The sequence below is a fragment of the Gouania willdenowi genome, chromosome 1 (genome assembly GCF_900634775.1).
Source record: "Gouania willdenowi chromosome 1, fGouWil2.1, whole genome shotgun sequence".
In the NCBI taxonomy this organism is placed as follows: domain Eukaryota; kingdom Metazoa; phylum Chordata; class Actinopteri; order Blenniiformes; family Gobiesocidae; genus Gouania; species Gouania willdenowi.
Genome location: NC_041044.1, coordinates 34971608 through 34989073, shown reverse-complemented (window position 1 = coordinate 34989073; position 17466 = coordinate 34971608). Strand labels below are relative to the sequence as shown.

At 41.3% G+C, this 17466-nt stretch overlaps 1 protein-coding gene across 1 annotated transcript in view; it reads left to right on the top strand.

Moving 5' to 3' along the window:
- The window catches only part of LOC114469042 (glucagon receptor), a 90070-nt gene that overhangs the window by 40802 nt on the left and 31802 nt on the right, over window positions 1-17466 (top strand). The window contains 1 exon segment of the mRNA XM_074783817.1: window positions 15040-15161. Coding sequence (XP_074639918.1) covers window positions 15108-15161 — 54 coding nt within the window. The 5' untranslated portion in view covers window positions 15040-15107.

The following is a 17466-nucleotide window of genomic DNA, read 5'->3' as shown; positions in this document are numbered from 1 at the left end:
GTAGAGGTAGGACTAATGACATCATCACTGTAGAGGTAGGACTATTGACATCATCACTGTAGAGGTAGGACTAATGACATCATCACTGTAGAGGTAGGACTAATGACATCACTGTAGAGGTAGCTTTACATTAAATTAGTCACCATGCGTCGTTTAAATCTTATTTTGCTCTGAGAAACTTTTTAGGCTCTACATATTTGTTACTTGCATGTACTTGAACTGATGAGTGGCACGTTATTAGATAATGGTTTATATAATTTGTTTGTTGGCTCTGCACATGATAAGCGGCCGGTGCAGGTGTCGCTGCTACAACGCTTTGCTTCAGATGTAATCCAGATGATTAATGTATCAGCAGATGGGTTGAGTTGTGCCTTTTTTATTGTTTGTAAATAACCCAAACAATCTGACAAACCTAAACTATTCTAACAATATTCCAATATCTGGTCTCGCCCTGAGATTCTGATAAAATAAAAAGCTTTCACGTGTTTGGGGAGATTCATTTAGAGCTGCCATTTTTCAAACACATCTTACTTAAGAAAACAACAGCTTCATTTGGTGGAATTAGTTTTACATAAACATTCATCAACAAGATAACAAGACGGATGCTGTCATTATAAAGCTATTTAACGAGTGCAGTGGAAAAAAGGCGTCTTTTAACCCGAATGGAGTTGTAAACATTTTTTTTTTTTTTTTTTTATTAGTTTTTTTTAATTAGTAACTTGAATTTCGCTAAAGCCATAAATGTGTTTTTGATGTACTTTTACCCATTTGAGCTTCTCTACAACCTGATTTATTTGATTAAGTATAATGCAATTTAAAGGAGGCCTCCAGCCAAACACACAGACACGCGCGCGCACACAGTTTTCTGTTTTCATGTACTGTCGTCACAATGCTGGTGCCATCATAGTTAATCCATGTCTTTCAACACACAGGCATGATTATGCGGTTGTGGGAATCACACACAGGTTGGTAGCAAGTACATTTCTTTTATTGATGCACTATTGGAATCATATGGAAGTTTGTCTTGAGGGCATTATTGTAACATCGTCCCTTGTATTAGAGGCATTTACTGGTTTGACGGTGTATGTTGGCAGAGTAGCAGAAGCATGACAGTCTATCTAGAGGGTTAGTTTAGATATGACACACACACTAACACACGACTTATGATAAATTTTAATTCCACAGAGACCAGGCTCCATGAAGCCACTGTCAATATAGTGTGACTCACTTGTCCTTTTGTGTAATCAGTTTACTGCTCATGTGGTGACAATCAGCAGTGGTGGACTGGGAATTCTGAATACAGTGGAATAATTGTTATATTTATGTTAAATTGAGGTTTTGTTTATTCAAACAAGGTTTTTCAGGATTTTTTTTTTTTTATTTCCTGACATGTATGTTAACATACTGTTGATGGAAGTCAAGTGAAACTTCAAAGGAAACATCAAAGGCGATCAGCAGAACTCATCTGACGACGACTGGCGGTTGACGGTTGTAACATGTCAGGAGATAAACATTTCCTGAATAAACAAAACCTCAACTTATACTGTTCAAATAGAAGACTAAATGAATCTCACTGGAACTATTACATTGTGTTATATTGTTTCCGGGAAACTGTTTTATTGTTTATTAGTTTTTCACTAATAAAAACCATTGCATCAGAAAAATATTTATTTTTGAGAAACATAATAGTGATTATGAACACATTTCCCATGTTCTACATTTTCTACAATTCATATATTATAATGTTGTGAAAAACAATGATTATAAGACACAGAGGCTAGCTACAATGGCTTCATGTAAAGAATATTCAATATTATGTCCCAATAAAGTGTTATCTTTATACTTTAAATTAAAACAGAGGTCAGATTTTTTTCCCCACATGTAGTTATGGAACAATCAAAATGGTTTTAAAAAAAAAAAAGAATTTTTTCAGATTTCAAGCGACTGTCACCCAAGAACCAATGCATACTGTATATTTCAGTGTTTTTCAACCACTGTGCCGCGGCACACAGATCGTCAGGTGTGCCGTGGGAAATTATCCAATTTCACCTAATTGGTCTAAAAAAAAAATTTGAAAACATATTAATTATTATCTGCAAATAATATACCATTGTCGAGTGTCCGTGCTGCAGTAGTGAATAAAGGTGCGTGCACACCGAACGCGACGGAAGCGATGCCGTTGCCTTAAATCGTCCCTGATCGGTAGTTTGCACATAGTGGTGCTTTTTTGTCAGTCCATCATTTCATCGCTCCAGCGACGCGATCACTAGGGAAGTGTGTGTGTGTGTGTGTGTGTGTGTGTGTGTGTGTGTGTGTGTGTGTGTGTGTGTGTGTGTGTGTGTGTGTGTGTGTGTGTGTGTGTGTGTGTGTGTGTGTTGTGTGTGTGTGTGTGTGTGTGTGTGTGTGTGTGTGTGTGTGTGTGTGTGTGTGTGTGTGTGTGTGCGCGTGCGTGTGTGCGCGTGCGTGTGCGCGCGTGCGTGCGTGCGGCCCCGGTAACAGGGTAGAGACAGAGAGAGAGAGAGAGTGTTGATGACGTCTTTTTTTTTCCTTCTTGCTCCGCTTCTACGGTTAAATGATCAACTTAACGGAGATATTAAAGGATGACTTCACTCAGAATGTGTTTGATCAGTAGTTACTGTGGTTTTAAAGAAATTTACCGCTTTAATTTTGAACCTGATACTTTGAGGAAGTAGAACAGCCTCCGCTGCAGCCGTCAGCACTGAAGCGGGAGCGGGAGGGAGGGGCTGCTGCCTCCGCTCTACAGACAGTGGAGGACGGGAGATATCGCTTCACGTCGCTTAAAAAGTTAAAATTTTTCAACTTTGATCATGCAAGTCGCGTCGCTGAGGGGGGGATAAATTGACGTTGCGTCATTTACATTGATTTTTAATGTAATCGCATCGCTTCAGTCCCTTTAAGACCACATTGTTGTTTCATTTGTTATGTTCAAGCTGTATTTTTGAAGTGGACATGATAAGTGCACTTTTTATTTGAAAGAAGAAATACAAATGATGATAAAGTCCTTTATTCTTTGTGTTTATTTGATTCCTATTCAAGACACTTTGATGAGAATGGCTATATTGTTAATATAGGCTACAGAGTATCATTTTTTAACATGTTTGGCTGGTGGTGTGCCTCGTGATTTTTTCAATGAAAAAAATGTGCCTTGGCTCAAAAAAGGTTGAAAAACACTGGTATATTTGACTAATAATTCATGATTTTAACATTCTATGTACATAGCTCAAAGCTGATTAAATTAAAAGAGAGCTGAGGGAAATGCAATGTTGTTTACCAAAGACCCAAACATGCGGAGCGACCACGGCTCAGTAGTTGAGTGGGTCGTCCAATAACTGAGGGGTTGGGGAATCAAATCCCGCTCTATCCAAGTCGTTGTCGTTGTGTCCTTGGGCAAGGCACTTTACCCACTTTGCCTGGTATAAATGTGGTGTGTATGTGAGTGTTGGTGGTGGTCAGAGAGACCAATGGCACACTATGGCAGCCTCACTTCTGTCAGTCTGCCCCAGGGTAGCTGTGGCTACAATATTATAGCTTACCACCCCTATATGTGGAGTGAAAGAATAATGCACATCAATGTAAAGCACTTTGTGTCTATGAAAAAGCACTATATAAAATCCCGAAGAGCCCATAACCTCGAAACCCAGACACACATTTTTTCACATTTGAGGGTCTGGCATGTCCACCAGATAGGATGTATAGTGGATCTTTTTGTATATTCTGAGAGAGTATGTGGAGCTTTATTACTATACCAAATTACAGTTTCCTATGTGATGTAGTTCCTGAGATTTTGGAAGCTGAAAATGGAAGAAAAATAAGGATGCATGAAAATCAATATTTTTTTGTTGGGGTTTGTTTCCATAGAAGAGAATGTGGGGGAGAGACGAGGCTGAAGCAGGATATATGGTGATCAGGATCATGTGTAGTATAAAGTGAATCAGTTTTATGGCTGAGCAGAGGGCTGAGGATTTAATGCCTGGCTCCTGTTGTTCTCCATGGGACACTGAGAATGGTATGTTCAGTGAATCTCCTTCTTTCTCACACATACTGTATTTTAAATGCTCATGCAAGGAGCACTTGAACTTCTCACAGATGTGAAATAGTGATAATTTAATCACAATTTGTGTTAAAATGTGAGCATTTTAGAAACTTGATGAAGCTTGATTTTTGTGGCCAGAAAAATATGCTGTGTGAAAGAAAACTTTATCATATTCCAATCTGGGATGTGAGATTAATCTTTTTTTTTTTGCACTTTGTTCTGATGCATTTTCTACCACAGTTAACTTTGACATTGAAATATTTTTCAAGGATGCCATTGGAATAATAAGAAGCCAACAATAGCATTTTTTTCCTTACTTTCTTACTGCTTCAAAGAAAGAGAAAAAGCAGAGAAATGCTGCTTTCAGCTCAAGGATAACACTGCCAGGTAAAAAAAAAAAAAAAAAAAAAATAGGCCTCAGGCTCTTATTTATGAAGTGTAAAATCTGCTGAGGGAGCAAATCTTGTCACCTCTATCACAACCACATATAATCATAACATAAAACGGACATACTCCTACACACAAGCACACTGACGGGAGTCTTTCCAGTCTAATATTCATTGTCACTGAGAAGATCAATGAAATGAGAGTGAACATGTGATTAAGGGTGGACTGGCCATCTGGCATACCGGGTGTCATCCCGCTGGGCCATCGACCCGAAGTGGTCCGGTCCGGTTTTTTTGACTAGCAAGTGAAGGCAGGTATGGTAACAAGTGGCCAAAAATAGTCCAGAAATGACAAAAATGTGGCAAGAAATGTGAAAAAAATAGGCCAAAAGCAGTCTAGAGTGGCCAAGAAAATAGGCAAATAAAGAGAGAACCAGGTGGTATGTAATGGCAAAGGGTAGCTTAAAAGGGCAAAATGTCGCAAACAATAGTGAAAAAGGGTCAAAATGTGGAACAAAAAGAGGCAAAATGTAGGCAAAACTTAGCTTATTTGGAAGAAAATTGGTAAAAATAAATGAAAGAAAGGACAGAAATTGCATGTGACAAAAAGAACCTGCAAAAATGGATGAAATTTTTTTTAAAAAAGGGACATTTATTGTCAAAAGAAGCTAAAGTCACCATGGTAACTTAGGCTAAGGTTATGAAGAGGATAAGATCTGAACGAGTGCTAAAGTCCCGCCTCCTGACCAATGAGTTCTCTCTGAAAATGATCTCTCCATTGTTAAAAGATCCTGGTTGGTGCATATTTTACAGCTGCATTTAAAGAAAGATTAATAATGGATAAATGCTATCTTTTCATTTACCGACGATATCCTTTAGGAAAGATGTAGATTTATATCTGATGGACTGATCTACAGTCAGCTGATGAAGCCTGTGTTGGACTCTCCTCGTACAGATTCAGTCATTAATTCTTTCATCCATTCATTCATACACTAAGGTAACGCTGACGGCTTCGACAAGAACATACTACAGTAAGACAATGTGCTTTCAGCAACCTTTTTACGCATTAAGTGTCGGCAGCTCCCTGCCTGCATTCATTCCTTCCTGCTTTTTCTGCAACAACTGTTGTTTTTGGTTTGAATTATAGATTTGAATTATTCTCATTTTTAAAGAATTATTCCTCAATTGTGACATAAGTTGCTCTACAGTTTGTGATTGGTCTGACGCTGTAATCTTGATCCCTGTCACAGTGGTGTGCACAAAGTCTGGCTGAAATCACCTCGCTCAAGTGAACATACTTGTATCCTGCTTCGTTAGGTGAAGCCCGCTAACGGAGATAAATCCAGGATATCCTTATCCAGCTTCGTAGTACAGGCCCATAGTGCAATAATTCTAAGAGTTTTCGTTTCCTCACCAAGTTGTGGTTTCCACTTTTGTTCATTCAGTTGGGGCTTTTGTTAACAGTAAAAACACTATTCCCCAGTAAGGTCACAAAATCCATAAAATAGAAATCCAAAACCAACAAAGTACAGAATAAAGCACACTGAACCAAATTGACTCACTAACATACAGACAGGTACAATAAAAACACATCAGTAATGAAAAACATGAACATTAGTGAAACAAAAAAAGCACCTTCAAGATATTACCTCACCACCTCCAACTTTCAAAACAAACACCAAAGTGATCAAGCCACTAGAACAGTTAGACATGACTGTGTGTAAAGACAAAGCAGACTCCCACAATCTAATAACATTGAAAATAAATCCCCGAAACCTAGTACCAACCACTGACTGTGAAAAGCGCTTAAATTTCATCCCTCGGCTCCAGTCATGTCCACGTGGGGCAAAAGAAAATGTCAAAGGAAGAAAATCTTACTTTAATCTGTCTTAAATTCTTGTTTGGCTGGTTCATTCATTATCTGATGATATAATAGAGCATTATTTTGCTTTAGCAGCTATTTCAGCACTGAGTACAGGTTCCTCGCTAAAGCAGAGGTAGAATGTTGTTGTTTTTCACCCAGGAGCCCAACATTTGAGTAACAGCTGAAAGGGCCTCCATAAAACGACATGGGGAAAATTTTTTTTTGAAGAATAGATTAAATTCAACTTTCAATTAAACTTTTATATAGCACAAGTTACAACAAAGTCACCTCAGTACGCTTAACAAAATATAAGGTCCATAGTAAGAAAAAAAGAATCCAACAAGTTCCACATGAACAAGCATTTAGCGACAGTGGGAAGAAAAAGTACCTCTTTTTTTTTCCATAGGTAGAAATCTCCAGCAGAACCAGGTTCAGAGGTGCCAGCGATCTGCTTCGACTGGTTGGGTTAGTGGACAGGAGGGCAAACCTCAAGCATCAAGACACCTGAAACAGTGAAGGAGAAGTGCAAGGAGAGTGCACTGACTGCAGAAAAACATGATACACTATTAGCAAGTCCGCCTGCATGGTTTTTGGCGTCGTTTTTAGTGATTAGGTTAACGTCAAACGTCCTGGGGCGTCTGCCATGGTCTGAAATGCTACCACTACAGACGAGACTTTGTCTTGTACTCGGTACACGTAATGATCTAAGCGATCATTACAGACGAGACCCTGTCCACTTTAAGTTAATGCTATTATATGGTATATGCTTTAGCAAATAAATAGGTTTTGAGTTTGAGTTGGCAATCAAAACATGTCAGAAATTTACTTTAATGTCTGTCAGTTGTCGGAATAAATGAAACCAATGACATATTTCAAAAGAACGTCTATTTTTTTGTAATTGAGGTATTTAAGGACCTGAAAGAATTGTTGCAGCTCTAAAGCCAGAGCAGTTTTGTTTTCTTTTTTTTTTTGTAGTTTATTGTTATTGCAAAAATAATTGAACATTGTACATTGACCTGAGCAGCGAAATATTACCAAATCCCTTGCATACATGTTTTACACCACATGATATACAGTACCTACATAAACATAAGAAGAAGATACGAACTCATTGGCATTTTTAAAAGGCCATCTATCCATCTTCTTCCGCTTTTATCCGGGGCCGGGTCGCGGAGGCAGCAGTCTCGGCAGAGATGCCCAGACCTCCCGATCCACGCACACCTCCTTTAGCTGTTCTGGGGGGCCCCCGAGGCGACACCAGGCCAGCTCAGAGACATAGTCCCTCCAGCGCGTCCTGGGCCTTCCACGAGGCCTCTTCCCACTAGGACATGCCTGAAACACCTCCCGAGGGAGGCGACCAGGAGGCATCGGAAACAGACACCTCAGCTGGCTCCTTTCGACATGAAGGAGCAGCGACTTTACTCTGAGCTCCTCCCGAGTGACTGAGCTTCTCACCCTATCTCGAAGGGTGCGCCCAGCCACCCTGCGAAGGAAACTCATTTCGGCCGCCTGTATCCGCGATCTTGTCCTTTCGGTCATTACCCAAATCTCATGACCATAGGTGAGGGTAGGAACGTAGATCGATCGGTAAATTGAGAGCTTTGCCCCCCCGGCTCAGCTCCCTCTTCACCACAACAGTCCGATACAGCAACCGCATCACAGCTGACGCCGCACCGATCCGTCTATCGATCTCACGCTCCATCCTACCCTCACTCGTGAACAAGACCCCGAGATACTTGAACTCCTCCACTTGAGGTAAGGACTCTCCACCGACCCAGAGAGTGGAAGCCACCTTTTTCCGGTGGAGAACCATGGTCTCAGATTTGGAGGTGCTGATCCTCATCCCGGCCGCTTCACACTCTGCTGCAAACCGCCCCAGTGCACGCTGAAGGTCCTGATTTGAGGAAGCCAACAGAACATCATCTGCAAACAGCAGAGATGAAATCCTGAGGTTCCCAAATCGGACCCCCTCCGGTCTCTGGCTGCACCTAGAAATTCTGTCCATAAAAGTAATGAACAGAACCGGTGATAAAGGGCAGCCCTGGCGGAGACCAACATGCACTGGGAACAGGTCTGACTTACTGCCGGCAATGCGAACCAAGCTCCTGCTGCGGTCATACAAGGAACAGACAGCCCTTGGCAAAGGGCCCCGGACCCCATACTCCCGCAGTACCCCCCACAGGGCATCACAAGGGACACGGTCTAACGCCTTCTCCAGATCCACAAAGCCCATGTGGACTGGTTGGGCGAACTCCCACGAACCCTCGAGCACCCGATGAAGGGTATAGAGCTGGTCCAGTGTGCCGCGACTGGGATGAAAACCGCATTGTTCCTCCTGAATCTGAGGTTCGACTATCGGCCGGATCCTCCTCTCCAGCACCCTGGAGTAGACCTTGCCGGGGAGGCTGAGGAGTGTGATCCCTCTGTAGTTGGAGCACACCCTCCGATCCCCCTTCTTAAAGAGAGGGACCACCACCCCGGTCTGCCAATCCAGAGGCACTGTCCCCAACTGCCACGCGATGTTGCAGAGACGTGTGAGCTGGATCCACTGACAGAGGGATCCACCAGACGTTCCCAACAGACCCTCACCACACGTTTGGGCCAGCCAGGTCTGACCGGCTTCCTCCCTTGCCAGCGGATCCAGCTCACCACCAGGTGGTGATCAGTTGACAGCTCAGCCCCTCTCTTCACCCGAGTGTCCGAGACACATGGCCGGAGATCAGGTGATACATCTACAAAGTCGATCATCGACCTCCGGCCTAGAGTGTCCTGGTGCCACGTGCACTTATGGACACCCTTGTGCTCGAACATGGTGTTTGTTATGGACAAACTGTAACTAGCACAGAAGTCCAATAACAAAACACCACTCGGGTTCAGATCGAGGAGGTTGTTCTTCCCAATCACCCCTGTCCAGGTCTCACTGTCGCGGCCCACGTTGAAGTCCCTCAGTAGAACAATGGAGTCCCCAGTTGGGACACCGTCGAGTACCCTTCCCAGGGACTCCAAGAAAGCCGGGTACTCTACGCCGATGTTGGGCCAGTAGGCCGAAACAACGGTGAGAGACCTGTCCCCAACCCAAAGGCGTAGGGACGCGACCCTCTCGTTAACTGGGGTAAACTCCAACACGTGGTGGCTGAGCTGGGGGGCAATAAGCAAGCCCACCCCAGCCCGCCGCCTCTTCCCGCGGGCAACGCCAGAGAAGTGGAGTGTCCAGCCTCTCTCCAAGAGTTGGGATCCAGAGCCCAAGCTGCGCGTGGAGGTGAGCCCGACTATATCTAGCCGGTACCTCTCAACCTCCTGCACAAGCTCACGCTCCTTCCCCCCCCAGCGAGGTGACGTTCCATGTCCCAACAGCCAGAAGCTGTGGACGCGGACCGGGCCCCGAGGCAACCCCCCTTGACCACCACCCAGTCCTCTCTGCACCCGACCCCTACGGATCCCTCTGCGGGTGGTGGGTCCACAGGAGGGCGGGCCCCCGTCGTCCTTTTGGGTTAAGCCCGGCCGGGCCCCGTGGGCAAGGGCCCGACCACCAGGCACTCGCATTCGAGCCCCAGCTCCAGGCCTGGCTCCAGGGTGGGGCCCCGGCTGCGCCATACCGGGCGACGTCACGGTCCTTTTTTTAAAAGGCATCAGACATATTTTTGGCTTTTAGGTCAATTCGGTTTTGACAGGGGTGTTTAATTTCTGTTCCCGAGTTTCCCTGTATGCAATATTTCCGAATCATTACGTAAAGCGACCCTCAACAAAATAGTTAGAGTAGAAAATCTTTGTTCATCCTGCATTTGGGAAATTTACTGTCATGACAGCTCAAAGTGCAATGAAAAAGACAACAGAAGGCATCATACAGAACCCCCCCCCCCCCACAAAAAAACACCCAAAAAATAGTTCAATGAAGATAAAATAAACAATACAATAATATATATATATATCTCCATCCATTTTCATACCTGCTTATTCCTGTTTAACAGGGTCGCGGGGGTCTGCCGGTGCCAATCTCCGGCTCTCATAGGGCGCTGGGCGGGGGTACACCCTGGACAGGGCGCCAGTCCATCACAGGGCAACACAGACACAGACAACCATTCACTCTCTCATTCACTCCTATGGGCAATTTAGAGACTCCAATCAACCTTACAGTTATGTTTTTGGATGGTGGGAGGAAGCCGGAGTACCCGGAGGAAACCCACGCAGCACGGGGAGAACATGCAAACTCCACACAGAAAGGATCCAAGTCCACCCCAGGGCTTGAACCCAGGACCTTCTTGCTGTGAGGCGGACGTGCTAACCACTAATCCACCGTATATAAATAAAAGGGGGGTCAAGGAGACATATTCAATTTAATTCAGTTCTATTTAATTGTTAAATAGATAGACGAGAAGTCATCAGATGACGACAGCAAAAAAGGCAAACAGTGGAGATGAGAAAGTATCTTTGTGAATGCTGTAACCATAGTGAACAGACTGAAAATAATAATTCTATATTAGTTAACCCCAATTACAGCCATGCACCCCTGTCTGTGTTACCGCCTACATACCCTGTATGCTCATGCAGGAAAGGCTTATTGATTCAAACAACATAATTGGGAGGTGCTCGCCATGGGTAATGTGGTTATTTAACAGTGCTGTGACTCACATGCAAATGCATTGGTGATAATGGGGGCAGAATGTTTCTGAGAATGTCTTTGTGATTGGTCATTTGGTTATTTGAGGTCAAAGTACTTCAGGTTTACTCTGCTTGAAGATGCTCACGGTTGATTTCTTCTTTGTGTCGTTGTGTTTATTTTTTTTTATTCTTTATTCTATTTTTGTTTCGTGACTGGCGTATGTGCAGTTTTGTTGAAAGATCGATGCTCTAATAACAGGTGAAAAGACTTTTACTTTTAACCAGTAGAATTAAAGAACAGAAACTGACAAGAGAAGCACAAAATGTGCCAGGATGACCATCGACCAGGGTTGGGGTCAATTATAATTGTAATCGCATAATTGATAATTAATTGTAATTGTAATTTAGAAAATATGTTGCTGTCATAATCGTAATTAAAATGCAATAAAGTTCAGATAATTTACTTTGTAATTGTAATTGCCTTAAAAAGTATAATATAATTGTCAATTATACAGTAATTTAATGCAAAACTGGGGAACCATGTTACAGTTCTATGTACAGTTTTACACATATGTAGTGAACAATTATTAAAATGTTTCATATCAAGCTTTCCCATATTTGACCATTTAATAAAATAAGATAAATCAAGGCTATACTGGCGCAATAAAGGCTCAGACACATCAAAATTTTTAAAACCAATCATTTAATTGAAGCCTAAAAAGTAGGGATGTAACGATTCCCTCAACTCCCGATACGATTCGATTCACGATACTGGGTTCACGATACGATTCTCTCACGATTTATTTTACAAAATGGGACTGTATATAAATGACTGAAAAATATTCCTTTATTTTTTTGGGTAAATACTATACTATTTTTCATTGTCAAAAGAATCCCTTGATAAACTATTCAAAACAATGCAATTTAACTAAAAATAAATCTTGAATGAAATAAATAAAGGAATAATACAAATGAAGAAGAAGCTTATTATTTAAATTCTGGTTTTATAGTAAACAATACAAAACTGCATAATAGTTATTTTTCTTTTTAAAAGTGCAACTGAAAATGTATTTTGTGCCTTAACAATTGGACTAAAAAAACAAACAAAACAAAAAAAACAGTCATTTTACTGTATTTAGGTCAGATATTTGTTTGAACCAGCAGAGGGCGCTGGTAACCCAGTGGTCGGTTGGCATGCAGTTATTCCACCAGTGAAGAAGAGAAGCTATGCTAGCAGACAGAGCTAATAGAAAAACGTGACTTTTACAGATATTCACGTAATATTACAGATATTCTTTCGGCGCTAAAGGGGTAATGAATCATTTATGAATATGTTTAAGAGTAGAAGGCGGCCAGAAAGAAAGTATTAGCAGATTTGGCTCGCCGCCAACACTTCTGGGTAGCGCCCTCTGCTGGTTAAAAAAAGTACTGCGATTCAATTTTCACAGCATCGATGTGAATCGTTATACCTATGAATCGATTTTTAACTGCCTTACGATTAATCGTTACATCCCTACTAAAAAGGTAACCAAGAGATGAGAAACATGATGAATAATATGTTTTAGTGTATTTTACAGCTTATTTAGTACCTGTTATAAAAAGATATAACTCAATAGGTTACCTTTTATTTATTACAAACGCCGGAGAATAGCGAATTATTTTTCCACCTTAAATGTGTCTAACTTTGTGTTCACGATGCACTTTTGGAACCTCTACACACTATCAAGAAAACCCCATCAGTTGCATTGTGGATTTAATTTTCATAAAAAAGCGTTAGTGAACAAGCAAATGTGTAGCAAGTCAGCAAACATTGTCACATCTGAGTGTAAGCTGTTTTATTTTCATGTTTTATGGTTATTTTGTAATGAATTAATGGTGCTGCTGTCTGTCAGTGAGCTCTATGTCACAGTTCCAGAACAAGCTGAATTTGTTATGAATGCTCCGAGAACACCATTTTCATCCAAACTAGACTGCATTTTCTCCTAATATGTTTTTGGAAAATTAATATGATGTTTGAATGTAGATAAGGCTTTAAATATAGAAAATGTATGGTTGGAAGAAGAACAAATTCAAGTAAAAATTAAACAAATTGAAGGTGAAGTCTGAAGTGTTGATTTTGCACAGAAAACCTAGTGTGTGTGTGTTTATTTGTCTGAGAGAAGGATACAATAAATCCTTTCATTCCTTTTGTGTACTCAAACATCCTTGGGGAAATGTAACTGTAATAGTGAGTGTTGAAACAAGCCCACGCACAAGTACATATTGTGAATGAAACCATCACTCATGGAGTTTGATTTAGATTTTGATTTAAACACTGGCCAGCACATGTATTAAAAGTACATGCACGCACACAAGTGTACTGAAATATCCTCCTCAAGTAGTTACTGTTAATTGATTGAAATTGTACTCAAGTACAAGTAAGTCATACGTAAAATACTCAAGTACAGGTAAAAAGTAGCTCAATTAAATAGTACTCTAAGTAAAAGTTACTAGTTACTTTCACCCCCACGTTTATTTTTGGTAATAAATCTCACCACGGTTCCCTTGCATACAGTAAACATCTCATGTATGAACTTAAAAAGGAAGAGACCAAATCTTGCACAATTGGAACTTAATTTATTTTCCACAAAGTAATCTGTATAAAATAAAAGGTTTGTCAAAATGTACAGTTCTTTTTTTTGAATAAAATAACACCAATGAATTTAATTCAAAATAAAAGAAATTCTCAGGTTCTGAGTATAAATAAATTTATGAACTCTAAAACTGAGAAAATGTTCACTGCTGTTTTGGCGTCGTGCATTACGTTTAATCTAATTAATCGGCTACTGTCTGGTCATTTGATTTTTTTTTTTTGTGGTTTCACAATGTCCGCTGATCATTTTAAAACAAAAAATAATTTTCGCTGTAAAGGTTGGGTGTATAATTGTAACAAATTACCTGACGTCTTTAAAACACACTTAAGTACTTTCCATTGTTGCACCTATATTGTATTTAAGGTTCTTAAAGGTTCAGTCAGACTTAGCACATTAGTGTGTATTCATATGATCTGATTATTAGTGTAATTGTAAAGAGTAAATTCATTTTGTTTGGAAATTATTTGGAATTATTCATATAGTTGTGGGTTATTGCTTTGTTCCTGCTTTGAGGCTTCCTGAGCAGGAAAAACATTGATTATATATATATATATATTTTAAAATGAAACAACAAACAGGAGACCAGAAAATCTGCACGGTAGCACATGTGGCCTGAGTCTGCAGCCGCACTGATAAGGAATTCATATGTATTATCAATGCCATAACCTGAAAGCTTTCAGCAGTTTTCTCTCATGACACGATTTGGTTCATTCTATGTGATTGTCTAGCAAGTAGCAATATCTACACACCGCGCAAGTAAATACCTTGTAAACATGTTTGCCGGTTTGCGTGGCTGATAAGAATTGCATGTGTAGACAAGAGAAGGAGAATTAATACTGTAACACTAAGGGTTAAAAGGTCTGTTGTCGGAGGAAAACTCAAATGCAACACACACACACACACACACACACACACACACACACACACACACACACACACACACACACACACACACACACACACACACACACACACGCTGAAGATGTGGTTCATCAGTGAAGAGATTGGAATAGAATGGAATTTGAAACGTTTTAGCCAAAAAATGTTTTTATGGTCAAGGTGTTTTTTGCAGAAACGTTTCAGATTTCGTTTTGTTCTCCAACTGCGTGGCTCAAGATGGGCGTCCAATCGCGAGTCTCTACTGATAAAGAAATACTGGATACAGACAAACGCACATTAATAGCAGGTTCATTTGTGATTTTGAATGTGAATTTTTAGGTTCAAGTTATACCAGGGGTTATAAAAAAACCACACTGGGATTTAAAACAGTGTGTGTGTGTGTGTGTTGTGTGTGTGTTGTTGTGTGTGTTGTGTGTGTGTGTGTGGTGTGTGTGTGTGTGTGTGTGTGTGTGTGTGTGTGTGTGTGTTGTGTGTGTGTGTGTGTGTGTGTGTGTGTGTGTGTGTGTGTGTGGTGTGTGTGTGTGTGTGTGGTGTGTGTGTGTGTGGTGTGTGTGTGTGTGTGTGTGTGTGTGTGTGTTGTGTGTGTGTTGGAATGTGAGATAGGGCCTCATGTGTTGGGCCTTCTCTGAGTTCTGGTCCCCAGTGACCCCATTCCTCCCAGCATCAGTGGGATGTCCCAGGTGTGTCTCCTTTGGGCCTTGCTCTTGCTCTGCAGCTGCACAAAGGTAGGTCTGAACTAACTCTTAAACACACACACACTGACATTTTCGGTAACACTTTACTTGAAGTTTTATACATAATTCTGACATTATGCTGTCCTTATTATGACATGACACCTGTCATTAGCATGAATATGGTGTCATGAAGGCTGTCATTAAGTGTCGTTCGTTACCCTTTTTTCTACCTACTTTTTTCAGATTTTGTCCATTTTTGCAAGTTAATTTTGACACTTTCATCCATTTTTTGTCATTTATTTTTTTGCCCACTTTTCAACCAAATTATCTCACTTTTCCAAATAAATATCAGTTGTTTGCCTCTTTTTTCCACATTTTAGCCCTTTTTCACTATTGTTTGCCACTTTTTGCCTGTTTTTACTATTTATTTTTTTGCCACATTTTGCTCATTAAAGCTATCCTTTGCCATCAATACCACCTGGTTCCTCTTTATTTTGCCGTTTTTTTGGCCACTTCTGACTGCTTTTGGCCCATTTTATTCACTCTACACTCTTTTCTTGCTACATTTTTGCCACTTTTGGACCATTTTTCGCCATGTTACCAGGTAGGTTGACGTTCCACCGGGACAATGCCCGGTATGTCAGATGGCCAGTCTACCTCTAACCCTTAACCCTAACCCCACGAGATCCCTCCACCTAACTCAAAAAATGCCAACATAGCTTCAAAGGTGTCATAATTTAGCAAACAACACTTAATGACAGCCTTCATGACACCTTATTCATAATTATGACAGATAATGTCAGCCTTATGTTTAAAACTTCAAGTAAACTGTTACCACATTTTCTCACACTTTACAGATTATGAATTTAGCCATCTTGTACTTGTCAAAAATGCAGATTGGAGATTCATGGATAATGTTTCTTGACATACCATTGGATTAAATTCAGATGCTTATTAAAAGTAGTAAATGTTTTTGGTTGTATTAGAAATGGAGAATTGTCAAAGTGAGTAATTACTACAGTCAAGTGAGCACATAACCAGGACCAGGAGCATTCAGCGGTCAGCATTGTTTGATGTTCAACTAAGACATCATCAAGACCGCAAAGAACAAACAAGCAAACACTTCTCAGATAGTTGGCGGATGAATCCATTAGCGACAACTTTTTCCAGCAGAAATGATAGCTGTCTAACATAGAATATAGTATAATCAAAACAAGTTTAGGTTTCAGGTTTAAAAGAGATTAGTCTCCTGGAATAAAAATTAGAGTTATTTCAACAAGAGAGGAGCATTTACAACCTGATCTCAAAGCAATTGTCAAAATGTAAAATATAATGTCCTATTTACAAGAACAAAGCAGCTCCCCCCTAAATTTTTTTTTGACTTTTTTAGTTCTGTGAGGCTGACCGTATCATTAAAAATCCTAGTTTTTATATTAAAGTTGTAAATTCATGATAATTAATGTAAATTCTGCGATCGCCGCCAAATACACTTTTACAGTGGAACAGGCTACACTCAAGCCAACGGGGGAAACCCGTAAAGCAGTGTGTGCGGCCATTGCTTTACACCGAGGAGTGCATCCGTGACATGCAGGGAGAAAAACGTGCACTGCATGTTTTTCTCCGCGGCAAACAGATCCACCTCCACCCATCCATAGCGGGCCCACAACAGTTGCACCACCAGTGGATGTATCCTCCATGCTCTGGCGCGCGACAGCAGGTCAGCACCTATGTTCAGGACACCGAGAACGTGCATCGCTCTCAAAGAGAGGAGATCATCACAACTGACAACCGATACAACAGCCGACGGGAGGGTAAACCACCTTGACGGTTGATATACACCACCACCGTGGTACTGTCAGTCTTCACCAGGACATGATGTCCCCTGAGAGATGGGTGGAAGTGGATCAGCAAGAGGAACACTTCTGACAATTCCAAATAATTTATGTGACAGCATCGGAGGTCTGCCCGTCAGCCCGTCAGGCTGTTGTCCATGGAGATCACTTTCCTGGACGTAACTGTTTCCATGGAGACACTGTGCGTCAGGAAATCTGAGGTAGAGCTGCGCTGCAATACGGCGTAACCAGAACCCTCCATGAGCCATGACACAAAGGGCTATGCCCATGAGAGGTCACCCACAGCTGGAATTCCTTCATTTGGAGGCGGCTGAGGTGGATGGCCGAAGCCATCAATCCGAGTTTCCCCGTTCGAAACAGCGCGAGGCATGTCTTGAACATCTCCACCCACTGCGCCGATAGGTGCGCGGTGAGTGGCACCGAGCGCAGAGACAGTCCCAGGGACAACATGCTCTTTTCCTTGTTTATCACGAACCCTAGGTTGGATAGGTGACGTAACAGAA